Source organism: Periplaneta americana, chromosome 16 (genome assembly GCF_040183065.1).
Source record: "Periplaneta americana isolate PAMFEO1 chromosome 16, P.americana_PAMFEO1_priV1, whole genome shotgun sequence".
In the NCBI taxonomy this organism is placed as follows: domain Eukaryota; kingdom Metazoa; phylum Arthropoda; class Insecta; order Blattodea; family Blattidae; genus Periplaneta; species Periplaneta americana.
Window position 1 is genome coordinate 75,971,778 of NC_091132.1, and position 21,456 is coordinate 75,993,233.

Sequence of the window (21,456 nt, forward strand, 5' to 3'; positions counted from 1 at the left end):
GAATGTTTCCACGACTTTTTTTATGTTTGTAGTTAATTTTTCTACAAAGAATGCTTGAAGACACACATTCAAAGCTAGCTTGTTAATGTTTGCTACTTGAATTAAAACAGTGATTATAATTTATAATTGAGGGATCCAGGTTCTTTCTGTAAGTAATGAAAATAGAGCATAAAATATATTAAAATATCACTTCAAATCATAGTGAATGTCTTTTAATGTATACACAAATTGAAGTAATGTACAAATGTACAAACCAATGTTTTTAATTATTTGTTTTCACTTGGTTATTTAACAACACTCTATCAACTACTGGGTTATTTTAGCATCGATGGAATTGGTGATAGCGGACTGGTATTTAACAAGATGAGGCTGATAATTCGCCATAGACTACTTGACATTCGCCTTATTGTTGGGGAAAACTTCGGGAAAAACTCAATCAGATGATCAGCCCAAGCAGGAATCGAACCTACGCACGAGCACAACCCCGGATCAGCAGGCAAATGTGCTAAAGCTTGACCTATGTCGGTGGCTTTTAGTTATTAATATGTGTCAAATTAATTGACATATTTTTATTATTCCAGTACTGAAAACAAACATTTCTAGTTCACATTTTACAATGAAGGCAGAAAACAGTAATATTTAAACACGTCTCTATAATACAGTATCTGATAACAGTTCCTGCATTTTTGTATCTTCTTTTCATAGTTGGACATCGGAATTCATTTTCGGCAGTTTCTGATAGATAGGTAGCTGGTTTCTTAATAGCAGACATTTTCTTCACACTGATGGGAATTGCATTATCTCAATATGCAAGGCCCACAAGTAGAGCAGTATTTTGTTTTTGAGACAAAGACAGGTGAAATGTGCTGAAGTTCAAGGCACCAAAATATGCACAGGCAATAACCAAATCTTTCTTTTCACTTTCATAGACAGATTGGTTAAATGTAGATGCAATGAATTAAATCTTACCATCTCTTGCAACAGAATGAGGTTTCTACTGAGATACAGGAGTTTTTTTACAATGGCGGCCACCATGGTTTAAAATCTAGCATATCTGTGACAGCCACCTTTTGAATGCATAAAGGACCACAATCGTGGACTCCAGATCTTTCTGCACTCAACCAGTAATTCAATCCCATGCTTTCAACCGTAGGACTTCGTCTAGGGTCTTTTCTATGCACAAGGGTGAATATACTTCCAGAGATTTAGAATCTGCTCATAACTGAATTTCATAAAAAGTGTGACTCAGGTCCTTTCTGTAATCATTGCTTCAATTAAACAAAACAATGAATATTATAATAGTATAAGTATTCTTATTCTTTTACCTTGTTACAATCAGTCTTTCTTCAGGCGGTACAATCCATCTCTATCTTGTATTCTTCTACAAGATACAAGGTTTCAGAGGAGGCAATTTATCAAAACTATCAACACTCATTCTGCAGTAATTAAAAAAAAATGTTGATGAGTATTATCTCAGTTTATGGTACAAAGTGTAAAATTTTCCTTTTAACAGACATTAGCTATAAATAAAGTGAACCCAATATTCCTGTATTCTTTTTTTTTTTTTTTCTGAATCTTAACATGCTGCAACTGATCATTGGCTTAGTTGTGAACAACTTGAAATTGTATGTCCCCCTCGACAGTGTTATTGTTAGGGTTGCCAACTCTCCCATATTTTCCAGGATATCCTGTATTTCCTCCTATTTTTACAGTCTCCCAGCTCCCGTATTATTCTTCTCTTCGATCATTTTTCTCCCTTATTTTTACATAATATAAACAATTTTATTCTAAACATTTGATTTTGCCGTGAATGATGATTGTTTATATGATGAGTTTTGTTGTACAAGAGATGCATTAGAATGTGCAGTTTTTTATAGAATATAATGCTTGTCACAAATGGGTTTTAGTGCTCACCCATTTAAAATCAAGCAGTGTTAAGGTTATAAATTTGAAAAAAAAACAAAAAACTGGCTAGTTTTGTTCTAAACATACTAAGTAGTAATGCTCATACAAAGAGGGTGTTTCAGCTCATGAACAATAATTGGAAAGATGTTCAAAACATGAGCACGACACATTTTAATCAAATCAGAGTTGCAAACTGCAGTCGACTTCAACTATTATGCGAGACAAAATCTGTCCCAAAATATCTTAATTTAAGCCTAGCAGCCGAAGTGTACAATAAAGTTGTTTTTTAGTAACTGAATGGAGTAATTTGTCTATTTTCTATGTGAAATTTTGTCGATTTCTTAGTCTCCCGCATTTTCTTAAAAAAAAAGTTGGCAACCCTAGTTATTGTGTTGCCAAGATTGTGCACAACTATTGGTCAACAATGTGTGTGCTATGCCTTAATCTAACAGTGAAGAAAAACTGGGCATTATTGTGTATACTAAATTTGATTACACTTGTTTTATCAACATTAAGAACTAGTCTATTTACATTGAATCAATAATTCGTTAACTTTAACACTGTAATAGAAACGTTAATAAAGTGATCATTGTTTACTTTAAGTATTCACACTTATATGATCAGCAAATAAGATTGTTTGTGATAAATTATTTGTGATTGAAACTAAATCATTAATATAAACTAGAAATAACAATTAATCTAAAATTGATCCTGTTGGAACTCTATGTTTAATTGTATTCCTAAATTCTGACTTTGTGAATGTTTGATATATTTATTTTTACTTTTTGTTTTCTGTTTGATAAGTAAAATGTAAACCAACTTAAGGTCTCATATTTAATAGCATAAGAATTTAATTTTCTTATCAATATATTATGATATACATACACTGCCAAGTGCTTTAGGCAAGTCACAAAATAATTCTCCGAGATTTTGTAGTAATAACAGCTAATATACTGTACTTGCAATCATATATGACGTTTTCAAAGACATTTTTAAATTGCAGAGAGTTACAGAGTATAAATAAGATATTACAATTAAATAGAAATACCGTAAAATGGGGTGACTTGATATGCTGGGGGGGGGGAGGACTTGATACGTTTTGTAGGTTGATGTTTCGTTCCCCCCAGCATATCAAGTCAACTGCCATTATACAAGGAGTGCACTCAATTGAGTGACTTGGTAGCCGGGTTCGATCCCAGATGCCAGAGCGAATTTTTCTCCTCTAATATCAATTGCTTCCATAACAGATATGTTCTATAGGACCAAAAATTAATCTTTACGTAGTCTAATATGTTTACTGTGAGAAGGGTGTTGGGTATATGTAGTTACTCATTGTTCCTACTTATTCTTAGAAAAGTCCATGAAGTATTAAGTAAAATCAATTACTATTAATAGTTTTACTTCACAAATCATGTCTGTTGATTAAAAATTATATATTATTTGAAATGCAAGAAATGTGAAATACTATAGAAAATAATACTCTAAATTTTCAGCGATGTTTCAATGTTTCATGTTTTGAAGTAGGTATATGAAGTTGTTTTGGAACCACAAGAATATGTAATCTATGACAAGTGCTGAGTATTTAAGTTGTAATCAGAGATGTGCAAAGCAGAAAATTATCATAAGAACAGGAAATCAAAAATGGGAGTTGCAGGGGAAAATCAAACAGGTTCACCAAGATTGGCACAACATCAATATTGCGTGATTTTAGGGATGTTTCTTTGATTTTCTTTTCAGCTCACTCACTAATACAAAATTGACGTTATATAGGTGCATACAAAAAAAAGATAAACCCTACAAAAGAAAGTAATGGTTATTAGCTTATATTCTGAATATCAAGTGTTGCATACCATTTTCTGTTTCATGTGTCTTTGCAGGAGGTGTTGCCCGATTTTGAAAGCATTCCACAAGGATTTGAACTACGTCGTACTTGGATTGAACCGTGTGATTATTTTCCAACAGCAAAAGCAGGTATTGCCATTGTTTTGAAATTGACACTTATTTGCAGAATTGATTAATCAAGCTCAGTTTGGACATAAAAAATTATGTCATTTATAGCACAATGATTTTTCTCTTTCTGATAAACTAAATTTAAGTAAGTGTGTTTAATGTCTTTACAAGAAAAACAGTGTGGGAGTCATTTATGGCTTACTTGCACGATTCTTCTCTTTCTGATAAATTAAATTGAAGAATATATTTATAACGTCTTTACAATAAAAACAGTGTAGGAGTACTCGAAAATCATGGCAGAATTAGCTTACGTCTTTTAATAATACCAATAATGTATAACACTTTTCGAAAATAGATGTAATTTTATAAGTTTATGATTATCGTTAAAGCTTTTGATAAAGTTAACAGGCATAACTCCTCGAGATATTGGTCAATGATAATGTACCTAATTAGTCCATTACTGCAATATATAATATATATAAAACCAACCAAATTGCTATACAAATCGATGATAGGACTCTCCATTTGGGCTCCTATAAATCGAGGTGTGCGACAGGACTGCAGTCTTTCTCCATTCTTGTTTATTATATACATGAATCATATTATTCACTTATGGAGACAAAACTTTTATGCCAAAATTCCCATCTCAATACATTATTATTGCAAGAACAGAATCCGAATTCCAACGTGTCATACATAACTTAGAAAATATATGCTTCCAAATTTGATATGACAATCTCAATACAGAAAACGAAAGTAATGACAATTTTAGGCATAGAATCAATTCAGAGTAAAATTTGTGCAAATAATGTTTTAATAGAACGTGTTAATTCATTCAATTACCTTGGCTACGATCTCTCATTTGCTGACGAAGAAGATATGAAAATTAAAATGTCCAAATTCACCAAGATCCTAGGTGTAATCAATCAGGTTTTTAAGCCTTCTCAAGTCCAGCGACACACTAGACTCAGGATAACTCTTGCTCGACCAGTTCTCACATATGGAAGCGAAGCCTGGACCATCAAAAAGGCTGAAGAAAGGAGACTTACGACAGCTGAAATGCGATTTATGAGAAGAACTGCTGGTTACTCCCTCCTTGACCATAAAAGAAATGAGGACATTGTTAAAGAATTAAAAGTAGATTCAATTACCCAGTACATAGAAAAATACAGACTGAATTGCAAAGAACATGTTGCCAGAATGCCCTCCAACCGCTTGCCAAAACTGATCTTAAGCTATACTCCAAGAGGCCGAAGAAATTTGGGAAGACCTAAAAAGTGCTGGATAGAAACAGTAACAGACCCCTAGGTGTAATACGTGAAATGGTTATCATGATCATGATTATTGTGGTAACACAATAACAATAATAACACTGATTTTAATAACAACATAACAGTGATAAAATAATAAAGATATAATTGGACCACATTTTGCAGAAAGAAACCAACCCACATGATACCTAAACTGAGGAAAATGCACTTCAAACGTGAGTAATAAATTCACAAATAAATGTAACTACATACTTACTGATTTAAACAAAAGCATATTATAGAACATATCTTTGATCAAAATATGGATCCTCGGAATTATTTCATTATTGAGGCATTAAATTTGTTTGTGGGTTGGTTCCTTTCTGCAGAATGTGGTCCATTATTATACTAACATTAGTAGCAGAAGTAGTAGCAGTAATAATAGTGGTAGTAGTAGATGTGATAGTAGTAATAGTAATGGTGGTGAAGGTCCCAGTGGCAATGACACCAGCATTGATGAAGCAGTGGCAGCAGGAGTAGCATACCAAAGAAAGAACTTTGAGGATGAAATTACCTCTGTGTTAATCCATAGACTTTTTTTTGCAAAGCTTTACCAGTTCTCATGAACTGTAATCATGTTACATAAAGTAAATAAGAATTTCAATAAAGTTGTTGTTGTTGTTGAAATGCCTAGACATTTGGCAACGAAGCCATTAGTCCTCTTGCACTCCAGTATTTTTGAGGTATAGAATCTTCTTTTTGTAAGGTTCCGCATCTTCCTAAATGTTCTAAGTTCATGGGTTTATTTGAATTGCATAACACAAAAGGGAGAATCTATGTAAAGATTAATTTTTGGTCCTACAGAATATATCTGTTATGGTAACAATTGATATTAGAGGAGAAAAGTTCGCTCCAGCACCGGGGATCGAACCCGGACCCTTGGTTCTACGTATCAAGTGCTCTAACCATTGAGCTACTCCGAAGTTCAATCCACAGTACCGGATCGAATCCCTCTCCTGTAGTGTTTTTACCTTTGTGGCCTGACTCGAAGTTCGACATGTATGTTGACATTTTATATTAAGTCAACACGGTCAGCGCGTCTGGCTGCGAAACCAGGTGGCCCGGGTTCGAATCCCGGTCAGTGCAAGTTACCTGGTTGAGGTTTTTTCCGGGGTTTTCCCTCAACCCAATACGAGCAAATGATGGGTAACTTTTGGTGCTGGACCCTGGACTCATTTCACTGGTATTATCACCTTCATATCATTCGGATGCTAAATAACCTAGATGTTGATATAGCGTCATAAAATAACCCAATTAAAAAAATAAAAAAAAAAATTAAGTCAACTGCCATTATATGAGGAGCGCACTCAGTTGATTGACTTGGTGGCTGGGATTCCACAGTAATATGCACTACTGGGCGAAGAATCTACGTAAAGATTAATTTTTGGTCTTACAGAATAGATCTGTTATGGTAACAATTGTCAACATACATGTCGAACTTGGAGTCAGGCCACAAAGGAAAAAACACTGGAGGAGAGGGATTTGATCCGGTGCTGTGAATTGAACTTCGGCGTAGCTCAATGGTTAGAGTGCTTGGTACGTAGAACCAAGGACCCAGGTTCGATCCCCGGCACTGGAGCGAATTTTTCTCCTCTAATATCAATTGTTAACTGAAGGGAGAGTTAAGTATTCCTGATTTCAATAAAGAGGATATAGTAGAGATGGGAATTATATCACAGTCTACTATATACAGTCACAAAGCTCAATACTTAGTTAAATATGCAAACATAGACAGTTGAAATACGCATCCATAGATAGTTGCTAACCACCAGGATCGCTACTATCGCCTCATCACAGACCCTTTCCCCTGCAGACAATAAAATGTATTGTACTTTCGATATCGTATTCTTTTGAAAAAATTAACACCTTCCTTCCACTATTGAAATATGAAATAGGTTACATAAGGTTTATATATTATTTTCATAAAGTATATATTATATTTTATAAACTCACCTTCCTGGATCTTTCGGAAGAAGGATAACTCTGACCTCTTTTTCTTACAATATTTATAGAACCACAAACGTCTCCTTGTCCCATATTATTATTCAAATTATTGTATTTTAGCCATTTACAGTTATTACAACCGATAACAAACATTTCACAGTTTACACAACTTTTCACAACAAAGCGAAATACGGCACAGTCAATGCCTTTTCGATCTAGACCAGGCCGTAATCGGGTTTTCTATTTCAGTGTATGTAGCTCAGTGAAATATTAAAACTGTGTTATTTTAATGTGAAGAGAATTTTACGTGTTAACATGATCTGTTCACATCAACATTTTAAGTTTAGAATGGAAGCTATTTTGAGGTTCAATAAAAACGAATTTATATTGTAATTTTAATTTAGCACATCTATCTTCCTTAATTGTAGACAGAAAATTTACCATACCACTCCTATGAAATTAGTGTATGTACGATTGTGTTATTTCGTCTCTTAGGTAGTAGATAAATACAGTAATTCAGTACTCAGTTGTAGTATTAAAATACAGACAAATAGAATGTGATGGGTTCATACATGACATTATGTTTAATTATAATGTATAATTGCGAATATAGGAATATAAGTTAAACATAACCTATAATTTCCATATGAAATAACATACATATTTAGTGGCAGGGCATTGGAGACCACTAAAATTAGACAGAAAGGGGCAACTGGTACAGTAAACATAACCTATAATTTCAACATATCTAAATATACATGCGGTGCAACTGAAAATTATTGAATCGTGCATAAATGAATGTACAAGAATTTCGCAATATTTAATCGGAATAAAGGCTGGTATTACACATACGAGCAACGTAATTTTCACACCAAAAATAATATCACACCTTAACTCACAAGGAATTATGTCAGAAGTATCTCCTAATCATTGTTTTAAATTTTATTAATGCAATTACACTACATTTTAGAGAAATATATGTTACTCTTTATGCATTCCAATTAATTTATATGGTTGAAACGCCACCCTTCGTGATCGGATTAAGCGAGTCACAATGGCAGTGACACAGTCTATTGTTCCTAGTACTCACAGCACTCCAAGCGGCTAGCAACTATAGCGAGAAATGCAACTCGTTGGCAAAAAATCATCCCAAGCTTCGTGACTGTATATAGTAGACTGTGATTATATTGTTAGAAATTCTAATTCTAATTATAATTAGAGTGGTATTTTAGAAAATGCGAGGGCACTCTAGTCATCTTTCATATATCTTTGGCTCATTAAAAAGTAGATAAACCTTAGTCGCCTCTTCTATATACACAGGTTAATATCAATTTTAGAGAATAAGGAAGGCTGAGAAATTCACAGAATATAATTAAAAATTAAGAACTTTTGGGAATTAGGAGTCTTTGAAATAAGGACTCTGCATGAGCTGTGGGATCTAGCATAACACCACTGAGTAGGAGTAACAAAAATAATAGTAATGCTCAAACGTCAATAATAATGTATTAACTATCAAAAATGCATCAACAGCGAAAATAATGTGTTTGAATATTCATACGAGATTTTTCTTTTTTATATTTGAACTCAAGCATCTCTTATGGAAATATTACGTATATAAAATTAATGCTTGGAAAAATATATTTTTGAAAGAAGAAAATAGAAGTGTATTCAAATTACGATTTCTCACGTAGGTACATTACAAACATCAGGCTTTAAAAAACTTTGGTAAAACTTATACTGATGTATGGATCAATCAAAGATAATGGAAACTGAAGACTAACATACAATGAAGAATATTGTACAAACTGTATAATAATTCACCCAATATATTTACCCCAAAATAGGCAGACTGAGATGGGCGTATATATTTAAAGGATGAATGAGACATTGTTAAAAGAACAATACGAATGTAAATTGGAGGGAAGAAAGACCAATTCTCGGTGGATGGATGGAGTCTAGAAGGTGTAAAGAAATTGGATTTAAAGAATTGGTAGAGTGTCGCTAAGGAGAGAACAGTTTGGAAGAAAATCCTTAAGGAAGTGGAGGCTCACACTGGGCTGTAATGCTATTGATGATGATGATGATGATGATGATGATGATGATGATGATGATGATGGTGAATATCCTTTAGCGATGAACTTAGCATAAATAAAATTTATGAAATTTGTCATGCACATTAAAAGAAATGTCAGTTTAGGAGTATTAAATTTGATGGGTATACATGTTCCATTAACACCAATAAATATGAAATATAACATTCACAATCTCAAAGGTTAAATTATATGAACACTATCACTGCCACTGTCCCTACCTCCACTGCCACTTGCTGTTAATGCTTCCACTATCACCACCACCACCAATGATGAGGCATGCATACTTGTTTTGATTCCATAAGCTTTCTGGATTTAATAATTAAAAAACATTTAATAAATCGCGTTTTGCTTGATGTTATAATACTTGCGGTTTTCAAGAGATCAAGAGTTTTTCTGTATACTTATTGTGTTCAGCGATTTTTATTTCTTATTTCAGTTCTGTAAATGAAAATGTAATGATTGGTATTTTACTTACATGAGCACTTAAGTTCACGCTCCTTCCTCTGTGTAATTTATCACTTCGATGATATAGTTTTACAGTATCAGTAAATAATCCAAGTCCTGAAAAAAATGTGGCAATGGTTTATAGGATTTGATTGTGACAAAATGGTTTGGAAGATGAGTCAAAAAGATGTTTACCAGATGGTGCTCGATACATGCCTTGCTCCTAACCTTACCATGGCGAAATCTGCTCCACCACACATCATACAGGTGGCTTGGTCACCAGCTGGCATGCTGAAATATGGCAGGTACGTATTGTAATGTGAATGTATTTATATTATTGGTTACTAAATCTTTACTTATGATGATACTTTACACTTTGCATGATGTATATTCAGTTTAATGATATGAAACCTGAGTGATCTTCCACTTTTCATGGTTGTTATAGTTAAATACCGGTACATGTTTTATTTCAATTTGATGTTGCTGGTGATGATTAAGCTTTCACAACATCAGCATTGATGATGATGTTGTTGATGATGATGATGATGATGATGATGATGATGATGATGATGATTATGATTATGGCAATGAAGACATTGCCAGCAATGTCTGTAGTGATAATAATTTAAGTTTAAACCGTTTATTTTTAATAGTAGGTACCATTAATAAGCATTTCTTGGTAACATTTGATAAGATTTATTTTATTGAGTGGATTTTCATGCTCTTTTAGAATACTTATTTTTGAATAACTGTTCTACTGAGTTAAAATTTCATGCGCATATATATTTATCAAGAGTTTATGCATCTGTTTGTCTACCCTCTTAAATCTAATGAATGAATGGTGTAGTGCAAATAGCACTTAATGTTCATAGAACCAATGTATTCAAATTTAATACGTATAATAGTGCTCAGTTTTCTTGCAATTAAACTGATCTCAAAGAATATGTAAGCACAAATTTTCTTGGTTTGGAATGCAATAATTATTTAAACTGAAAAACATACATTGAATAGGCCTATATTAATATACTAGGTACTCCTAAATTGACCTCTGTCTGTTGTTGTACATTAAGATTCATATCTTCATTATGCTTAAACATAATGAAATATGGATTAATATTGTGGGTCAGCTCATCTTAAGCTATGTAAACATATTTTTGTTTTACAAAAGACAGCTGTAAGGATAATGACAGGTGTGCATAAAAGGACATCATGTAAAAATATTTTCTAAAATGTAAAAATATTGATGTTCGTTTGTGAGTACATTCTTTTCTTAACGATGTTTTATGTTAAATGTCAAGATATATTGAGTACTTACTTACAAACGACTTTTAAGGAACCCGAGGTTCATTCCCTCCCTCACATAAGCCTGCCATCGGTCCATATCCTGAGCAAAATTAATCCAGTCTCTACCATCATATCTCACCTCCCTCAAATCCATTTTAATATTATCATCCCATCTATGTCTCGGCCTCCCCAAAGATCTTTTTCCCTCCAGCCTTCCAACTAACATATTTAGGACTACTATTTAAAATATTCGTAAATTTTAATACAAAATATGAATAATTTCTCTATCTACCCTCTGATAATCTCGGCTGTTATAGTCTAAATAATAAGTTCACTATTCATGTATTACGGCCTTCAGTGCACTGCCTAATTATGTTAAAGCTTTGGTGAGCCAAGAGAAAAGATTCAGAAGAAAATTAACGACATTTCTCCATGCTCATACCTTCTATTCAACTGAAAAAAAATTTGTGCTTGTAAATTAAATTAATATGCTTATTATATGTGTTGTATATTTTGTATAACTTTTGACTTGTTCCACATCTCAAAGCTACAATACTGATGTAAGATCTATGAAATACAGTAAATGAAATGGGAAAAAAAAATGATTGGATGCTTATGTCGCCCTGTTTTCCTTCCCTGTGAGCACGAATATTTTTCTTTCTCTTTTCTTTCTGTTCTTCCAAATGTTACGATTTGGAGTGCCCATAGTACCTCTCAGAATGTAAAAAAAAATTTCTTGATTTTTATAAAAATAAAAAAATAAAAAAAATGATTTTTTTCTACTTAAATTAGATTTATTTGATTTAAATCGGATTTTTTAAATTAAATTTTTGCTTACATAAATCATTTGAAATTATTCTCAGATTGGTGTAGCTATACTTCAGTGTTTATGAAGTATGTGGGATGAATAATGAAGAATCACGCTACATGTTGTGTTTTAACAATATCTTGAATTGGGGTATGATACATTACGGTATATTTTTGAACCAGTTCTTCTGTCTTATAGCCAGTGGTCGAATTGGAAATAAATTGCTGCTGATGTGCACAAACTCGTGCTGTGTCACAACTATTTTGGGATTCCTTAAGTTAGACGTTGTTCCTGTGCACGAACTAAATAACGTATATATAAGACATCACACACTACTGCAGGACTGTCGAAGAGAGGGTACCGGGTATGATGGCCGTGTCCTGAAAAGAAAATATTATAAACAAACAAATACATTATAATTAATAAGATAGCTAAAAACACCTGGACTCACCTGCTTTCAGCAATGTTTCCAAAATTATTGTATATAAAGATTTTTTTTAGCTTCCTTGGCCCAGCATGATGCAATTTTCAGATTCAACTTCATTTATAAGGCATCTACTGGAGGAAGATGTTCGTTTTAGCTACAAATCTAAACACATTTTTCACTTACCACATTCACATGCAAAATAAATGTCACTTTTGCTCAGGGTGCAAATTAACGGAGAGGATGAGGGGGATTCCCCTCCCCCCCCCGTTGAAATGTTATTCCCCTCTCATAAAATCATATAGCTTTTATTCCTCCTCACAAAATATAATTTTATTGTTTTAATACGAGTATACTTTATAAAGTATAAAGTAAGCAAAGAAAATAATATTGATGTATTATCATCACCGGCAAGCTGACAACAATCAATAACTTGAAATTACACATCTTATCTTAAACCTGCTCATAGATATTATTATTATTATTATTATTATTATTATTATTATTATTATTATTATTATTATTATTATTATGATCAAGATGCAAGACAAGCAACTCAGTGCAACCAAGCGTTTAACGTATCGAATGAGGATAATAATAATGTTATGTATGGTATTCTCTATCTAGGATTCTATCCTCCCTCATCAGAAATCTTAATTCGCACCCTGCTTTTGCCAAGTCCAAGCCAGCGACACTAACAGCTCAACAGGACGAAAAATATATACTATATTGTCATGAGAATTCAGTTCAGAACTGAAATGTCTGAAATTAACAACATTGAATGTTGAATAAACGGATAAATCACGTGATTGTCCATTGTTGCGATTAAAATTTTAAATTATATTGAATAAATGATTATTATGAAACAAAACGAACTGATAAAAGAACAAATACCTAGTTAATGCTCATAAGGTTGAACAATCTGTTGTATGTGATCTGGAATAGTACTAAGTGAAGTGTTATGAGTTTATCGAAAGCATTATAGTAAACTCTTGGAATAGCAAATATTTATGTACAGTTACCCTTAAAAGGAATGAGACGACTCTTGGTCGTCGGAAGTTAAAGTTCTACAGCGCGGTTCACTCGATATCGACGTAACGATAAGTACCATGACAAATAAAACAAGAATTGTTACAAGGACCACAACAAGGACAAGGACCAGAATAAGGATCACGAAGAAGACAGCCATTTAAGGCCACGATTTCACAACATAGCTCGGGTCACAAAATATCATTGCTTCTCTGTATCAAATGGCAAATGCCTGCTATGGGATCTAGATTCTAGACTGCTGCTGTCACTGTCTTGTCTCGGTAGCTCATATAGTAGCGTGTTGGTTCCACTGCCTAACCGAAACGTCTCGTGTTCGATCCCAGGTAAAACTTTTTTTTTTATTGAGGTGTAATTAATTTCTTCAGAGTTCCTCGACTGTCTAATTTGTCGAAAAATATGAATAATTTATGCTCAATTTCTGGGTCTTACAAGTGGGCTGAACCTCGTCAAAAAAAATAAATCTTACTTGGAAGTTAAAAGTATTCTTCCTCAAACAAAAATCATAAGAAACAAAAAGAGACCTGTTAACTTAAAATCTTGTCCACATGCCATCAGCTTCTATTACAGCTCTAAGTCGGTCCGGCATGGATGTCACGAGATTGTGGAATAAGTTCTAATCCCCGGCGAGATCTTCCCAGGTGTCAACAACTTGATCCCACAATTCATCTCGATTTCGATGGCGTCGGTGGGCATAGGTGGCTATCCTTCTCTTTTTCAATTATGAAAGAGGGAAATAGAATACATTTGAATAGAAAAGTATAAAATTCAGATAATGCAATTAAAGCTATTCGGAATATTATTAAAGTTGAACTTGTAGATATCCTAAGAAAGAAAATATTTTTTTCATTGAAACCAGTGAATATAAAGTAGAGGATCCCAAATCTATTGCAAATTCTTTTAACGTCTTATAGTATATAGTACAGAAATATTGACAACTTAAACATTCAAGATTTTGCAAAAGATACTGCAATTAGTTACTTAACAGATGCATTTAATAATTAGTATTAATATATGTAATTAGTCAATAACTGCAACAGTGCTTTTTCATTCAATCATAACATGAATAAAGTTGAAAGCACGTTAAATTAAACACTATTGCAAACACGTAGATAAAATAGTTAAAATCAACTAAAGGGGTGAGAATGAAATAATCCAAAGCCACACTTTTAACAAAAATTGTTTTGTGCGAGTGCATTTATTACACATTTGGAAAAGCTACTAATAAAATATTGTAATAATTACTCAACAAATGACATAGCCTAAGGACTCTAAACCTTTGTAAAAGTTTGTATGTGTGGCTTAGGAATATTTTTTAGTTTCATTTTAATTGTTAGTTTTTAATATATATGCATTTACATTGTAGATGTGTATATATAAATGCATTCATTAGATTAACGTTTATAATATTATAACTTCTAATTTTGTATTGTCTGTGATCATTAACACTTAATCTGAGGACTTTGTAAAACTCTATTTCAACGTTACTTAGATATTTCAACGTTATTTAGACAAAAAAAAATCGTTGATGTAGACTAAGAATCGAACTCGCTCTCTTCTATACAACATGCGGAAGTCTTACCGTCTGAGCTATTGCAACGACATGAAGGCTTTCCTTTCTGTGCAGAGTGTCGATCTAGTTATGAAGGTCCATCGTCGATTTAACTACACGATTTATGTGTATATTTATCTTTTATTTACGATTATCATATTTTTTGTAGTTTTTGAAGTGAATTTCGGAACGATGCTAGTAACAAACCAAAATAGCCTGAATTTAAGTAACTCAATATTCGTTATCTTGTGTATCAGTGCTCTGGTCTCCGATCATGTGCAATGTCTTACATCTGAGACTTAGGAATATTCATTCAATCGTCTCATCCTTTTCTAGGGAAACTGTACATATAAGTAGATACAACCCATTGAACTCAGTCTTTGTTTAGGTGTCTGTTGGCCTCAGTTACAAACTACGGTTGTGTGGTTGTACAAGCTGCCTGGTTGAAGCAGTGGCGCATCTTAGCTAACATATCATCACTCTGGTCAGACCAATGGACATCAGAGTGGGAATCTGATGAGGTCAGAGACAAGATAGATGTCCTGAAAGAACGGGTGGAGAAGCTCAAGGCCACAGGTGAATTTGCGCTTAATGATTGATTATTTAGATTTTGTTACTGGTTGTTGTTTGAAAATTCCAAGCACTTGAGAACTAATTTTTATACTCTCCTTGTTTGGTTTCGTTTTGCTCATACATGTATGCTAGCATATAACGTTACATTCAAAAGGCTTTGGACCAATAATTGTGTTAAGTTGAAATAGTCGTTGCAAATAGGGCCCAGCAGGAACTTAATTAATTAGAACAATTTGAAACACATTAAAATCAGAAAAATATTCAAGGATTGCTGTACAATCACTAAGTGAAAGTTGGACTGTCTGTGCACTTTTAGTAAAATTCATTTGGGAACTTTAAGGGGTTAGGTACAGCTTACAGCAGTAAAATTTTGGAAATATTTAACATTTTTTTCCTTCATTACTATATCTTGTACAACAATGAAAATTAGTATGTGTAAAACACTGTCCTAAAATATTTTTACGATTTAAAAAAAATTATTTACATTTTTTTTTTCAAAATTCAGTTCATTGTGCCGAAGCGTTTTCCACATAACTCAAAAACTATCCAACATTCTGTGATGAAATTTTTTGTGTGTATTTATGCATGTCATATCTACAATATGATGCAAGATCGCTTCTCTACCTTTGATAGATTGTCCGATAAAAAATTAATTCATTTAAAAAATGGTCAAATATCAGTATTTTCTTCTAACACAAAATAAAAAAATATTATTTATTAAGGAATGTAGTTGAAAGAGCATGATATTGTAAACATGAGTTTCAGAAATGAAATAAAAAGAGAGTACATGAAAAAGTTAACAAGTTTATGAGTTATGAGGGAAACACTTCATCACTGCATAGTAAACTGCCACCATTTTGAATTTTGAAAAAAAAAAAAATATATATATATATATATAATTTTTTAAAATAGTCTTTTACACCTACCAATTTTCATTATTGTACAAGATACAGTAATGGAGGAAAAAAATTGTTGAATATTTCGAAAAATATTACTGCTGTAAGCTGTACCTAACCCTCTTAAGTAAAGAAAATATTTAACATTTTAATGATGTGGTGGAAGAATTGGTGATACTGTTAGTACCTTCTTCTTCTTCTTATAAGTACTTCTTCATCGTTCTCCTCTTCCCTCTGCCTCTCTTTCCCCCTCTCCTTCTGTTTTTTCTCCTTAACACATGAGGCTCATGAAGTTAGATCATAACCGTCATCTAAGAATTGGTCTTTCATCCTTTTCTAAGATGGCCTTGCTGATAACATTAATATAAATTGGGACGACCTTGCTGATAATATTAATATAAATTACAAAAGTGTAATAAATGAAAAAAATATCTTGTAGAGCTTTAGTTAGAAATTTTTGTGGTTGCACTAATAGTTTAAGTAGTTGAGTTGATAATTTCATGTACTACAACTAATGTGAATACTGAAAACATAGTTATGCCTCATTATGTATGTCCACCTTCAAAGTGATCTCTCCTTGATATGAAGCAGCAGTGATGCAACTGCAGAAAATAATTCTCATAAATATTTTTTTAAATCCTTAAACTTTAATATGTTACAGTTAGCGAAAATGTACAACCTCTAATGACATGTTGCAATAACAAGATAGGTCTATATTAAAGACGAATTGCAAGAACGAGAATTTTTGTTTCTTTTTTTAGCCATCACATGGAGCAACATTATGGATGATGGCAAGAAGCAGTTTAGTTACTTGCTAGTTGGTTTCCAAAATGGAGACATTGTTGTGTGGCGGATTGATGCTCTTCCTGCCATTAGAAAGAAGGATATTAATCCTCGCATAATGCTTCACTTCACAACAAATTTATACCGGGTTACCACTTTGCATTGGCAACATATCAGTGAAAAGGCAGGTACTGTGAAAAAGTAAGAAAGTTATAAATGTTGTTGTTTTCTGATGCCAGGTGTTTGACAATAAAGTCATTTCACCTCTTGCACTCCAATATTTTTCAAAGATATTGTCATGGTCAGCCACTGAAGCACAGATTTTGAGGTGTTCTGAATCCATTTCTTGGTTTGAGTTGCACAATGAGCAGTTAGGGGACTGATATATTCCAATTCTATGCAGATGCTTGGCCAAACAGTCATGGCCTGTTGCCAATCTAAATGCAGCTACAGACGATTTGCGTGGTAAAGCGGGAATTAACTGTGGATTATGATGTATTTCTGTGTATATTTATGATTCTGAGTAATTCTTTCTTAAAGGACTAACGGTCACTAGTTCAGTATTATCATGGAAATACATGTTTTCAGTACCGGTGTCCTTGAGAGCAAGTAAGTGGCTTTGTCATACCATCTGGTTGTCTGTCTGTCTGTCTGTGTGTGATGTTTTCTCCTAAGCTATTGTACGAATTTTTTTTATATTCAGTATCTATGAGTCATTTCAACTGCAGGTACATGGAAATTCCCTTATTACTTATAGTAAGCAAAAGAAGTCCTAAAAGATCAAATTTTTTATTTTATTTTATTTTTTTCAGACTTTATCAATAATTCAAAGGAAATTCTTGCAGGTTATGTTACAAATGCTCCTTCATTTGATTAAAAATGCAAATATTACAAAAGTGATACAAAATTGTTGAGGATTGGAAATAAGTGATACATTACCTTCTGTCCAACATTTAATTTCTTGTTACATGGCACGTAGAAGATATTCAGATGAGCTGCATGAATCCCGATCCAAACATTCTGGTATTACGTCATATAGCGAGTATGTCATTATTTTTATGCTATAATAAGGCGATTATGAACGATATTCGATGTAGTAATGCTAGGATGGCATAAATAATCATTTGAGTTTCACATCCAGTGCTCAATATATAATGCGAATTAAGCGTGATTTCTTCTTCTTGACATTTAGGATGTCTCTTTGTGGGGGATGTGAGAGGAGTCATAAAATTATTCTCGATGTCCATGATCGAAGATCAACTTCAATGTGCATCTTCAACAGAGGTGTGGCCTCATGCTGACCGTATTCAGGTTTCCCAACTTCTTACATCACTACACGATGACAACACAGTGACTGTCATTGCTGCAAAAGGTAGTTTTGTAGTTGCAGTTGCACTGAATGCAGATGGAATGGTTGTGGAAAATTGTTCTCACCTTGTGGGCAACCTGGCTGTCACAGGTGAGTCACCATTAATATTGAGAAATGCATGCTATGTGTTTGTTGTATAATTTTGATACATACAGTTGAGCTTGGTTATAACCAGTGAGGGAAGTGGGAAAAAACCAGAGGTGGTATGCTACCCCAAGATTTTTCCCCTGGCATACCTCGATTTAAAAAAGGCATACTCCCTTCCTTATAACATATACATGCATGATATATACAATAAGTTGTTTCATACAGTCAGTAACGCGAATCTTTGAAGCTTACGCAACACATTAAATTTCTTACTAAAATATTTTCAAGTTACTTCAGTTATTTGCTAAATTATTTTGCAATGTCCATGGAGACTTAATATTTAAAATAATGTTAAAGCTTCAAAGTGCCTTACTTAATTATTAATAAAAAGTGCAACAACAACAAAAATGATATTCACTACATTGGCAACAATGAACACCACATGCTACAGACCACAGCTTTCTATGTTTGTAAGCATTCCAAGATTTGATTTATCAAATAAACGTGTCTAAATACATGTTGAATACAGTTCTAGAAGGCTGTGGTTTAGATTTACGAAGCAAACAGATAGTACACTTTGTTGTGAAGAAATGTATAAACAAATTTTTACAGATCACATTTTTTCATGATGGTATGTCATTTTTCACTAATGGTATGTTTTCTAGCCATAGAAACCAGTGGCGGTATTCCATACCGGTGCATACCATCTCACTTCCCTTACTGGCTATAACCATCAGTGACAGTCATTAAGAAGTATGGTTTCTGCCTGAATTAAATGTGTTTTATAATTTTTATGTTATATGGAGTAATATTATATTGAATTTCCATTTATTAAATCAATCTTCTTAATGTATCCAGCTGTTTGCTGACAACATGAAGTCGACTGTAGTCTATTCAGTGTTTGTTTTTCTTGAGAAATGAGCGGTATTTTGATCAGTGTTCATTATAGATGCCTGTTGCTAGTAGCCAGAGTTGGGGTGTAGTCAATATATACTGCAGGACTGTGTCTTCTGCAACTGGTACTGATGATTTTAATTTACTTCTTTTGTGTTTATGGGGAAACTCTATTTTTACAAAAGTATGTTAGGGTTAGAGTTAGAAAAATCCTAAAAATAATAACTATCTATGTTATACCATTAAATAGTGTGACTTAACCAATCTAAGATATACAGACATTATATATTGAAACTTATCTATATCGTAATTTAACCAAATACCAGATTATTTATCATATATAGTCTTAAAAGTATGAATAGAAGTTATTAAACAGAATAGTGAATTTAGTACAGAGCTTGAAGTTTTGTGAATATTAAGTTAATGAACATTAAAAACTCTTCTGCACAGCACTTGTGAATTAAAATGTCACTGAGCGGAGTTCTGTAGTCCTTGTTATTATTTTTATAACAAGACATTTTTAATAAGCAACTTATTTACAAAGACATTTAGCAAAAATGTAAATTATTTAAAAATTCATGTTCTATATACATTAAACAGAGACTGTCATTGAAAGGAATTTGCAGGTAGCCGGTAATGTCATAGCGGGAGCCATAGAGGAGGCGAAGGCCTACCATGGACTATAGTGCGATGCAAAAAAAAGATTGTATGCCCTTGAAGCAGGTAGAGTTTTATTGTAATAACTACTTGCATAAAATGCTGACATCAGTCAACAAAAGTATGAAAGAGGGCAAATGAAATATTGGGAAAAAACATCTTTAAGAGGTCGATACTAAGTGAAAAATGAATTATAAAACGTGAAAACCAAGTAATTAAAACAGTTATTATGTTTTGATTATTCCATCGGAGTTTCTCCAAAATTTGATCATCGTTGTAATGATTAAAAATTTAAGCCTAAAGAATTCCCTTTATCACCTACTCTTAGAGGATTTAGTAAAGAACTGTTTTTGAAACATGGAAAGGGGTGATAGTAACAGAAATGATGAGAGGAGAGACAGCCTGTCATTGATCTTATGATTGTTGTGTTTTTGCAGGACTTGTAATGTTGAAGACTCAGGATATTTTAGTATTGACACATGGTGGTTTCATCAGGTTGCTACATGTAGTGAGATCGGGAAAAGAATTAAGGTTAGAAGTGCAACTACTCAACTCCGTCAAGGTGCCTCACTCTGCATACTATGGCCTAGCTGCATCACCCAACAGGGCCATCTTCTGCATGGTGACCAGGTGTGTACTTACAACTTACTTACAAATGGCTTTTAAGGAACCCGCAGGTTCATTGCCGCCCTCACATAAGCCTGCCATCGGTCCCTATCTTGTGCAAGATTAATCCACTCTCTATCATCATATCCCACCTCCCTCAAATCCATTTTAATATTATCCTCCCATCTACGTCTCGGCCTCCCCAAAGGTCTTTTTCTCTCTGGTCTCCCAACTAACTCTCTATATGCATTTCTGGATTCGCTTATATGTGCTACATGCCCTGCCCATCTCAAACATCTGAGTTTAATGTTCCTAATTATGTCAGGTGAAAAATACAATGCGTGCAGTTCTGCATTGTGTAACTTTCTCCATTCTCCTGTAACTTCATCTTTTTTAGCCCCAAATATTTTCCTAAGAACCTTATTCTCAAACACTCTTAACCTCTGTTCCTCTCTCAAAGTGAGAGTCCAAGCTTCACAACCATAAAGAACAACTGGTAATATAACTGTTTTATAAATTCTAACTTTCAGATTTTTTGACAGCACACTAGATGACAAAAGCTTCTCAACGGAATAATAACACACATTTCCCATATTTATTCTACATTTAATTTCCTCCCAAGTGTCACTTACATTTATTATTATTGCTCCAAGATATTTGAATTTTTCCACCTCTTCAAAGGATAAATTTCCAATTTTTATATTTCCATTTCGTACAATATTCTGGTCACGAGATATAATCATATACTTCGTCTTTTCGGGGTTTACTTCCAAACCTATTGCTTTACTTGCTTCAATTAAAATTTCCGTGTTTTCCCTAATCATTTGTGG

General features: G+C 33.3%; 1 protein-coding gene across 2 annotated transcripts in view; it reads left to right on the forward strand.

The window, feature by feature from the left end:
• LOC138716477 (T-cell immunomodulatory protein) overlaps positions 1-21,456 on the forward strand; it is a 52,345-nt gene that overhangs the window by 14,076 nt on the left and 16,813 nt on the right. For both annotated transcript variants that reach the window (XM_069849604.1, XM_069849605.1), the window contains exons 3-8: positions 3,783-3,876; positions 9,792-9,951; positions 15,150-15,337; positions 16,992-17,201; positions 18,206-18,472; positions 20,458-20,650. In XM_069849604.1, the coding sequence (XP_069705705.1) occupies positions 3,783-3,876; positions 9,792-9,951; positions 15,150-15,337; positions 16,992-17,201; positions 18,206-18,472; positions 20,458-20,650 (1,112 nt within the window). The remainder of the gene's footprint in view (positions 1-3,782; positions 3,877-9,791; positions 9,952-15,149; positions 15,338-16,991; positions 17,202-18,205; positions 18,473-20,457; positions 20,651-21,456) is intronic.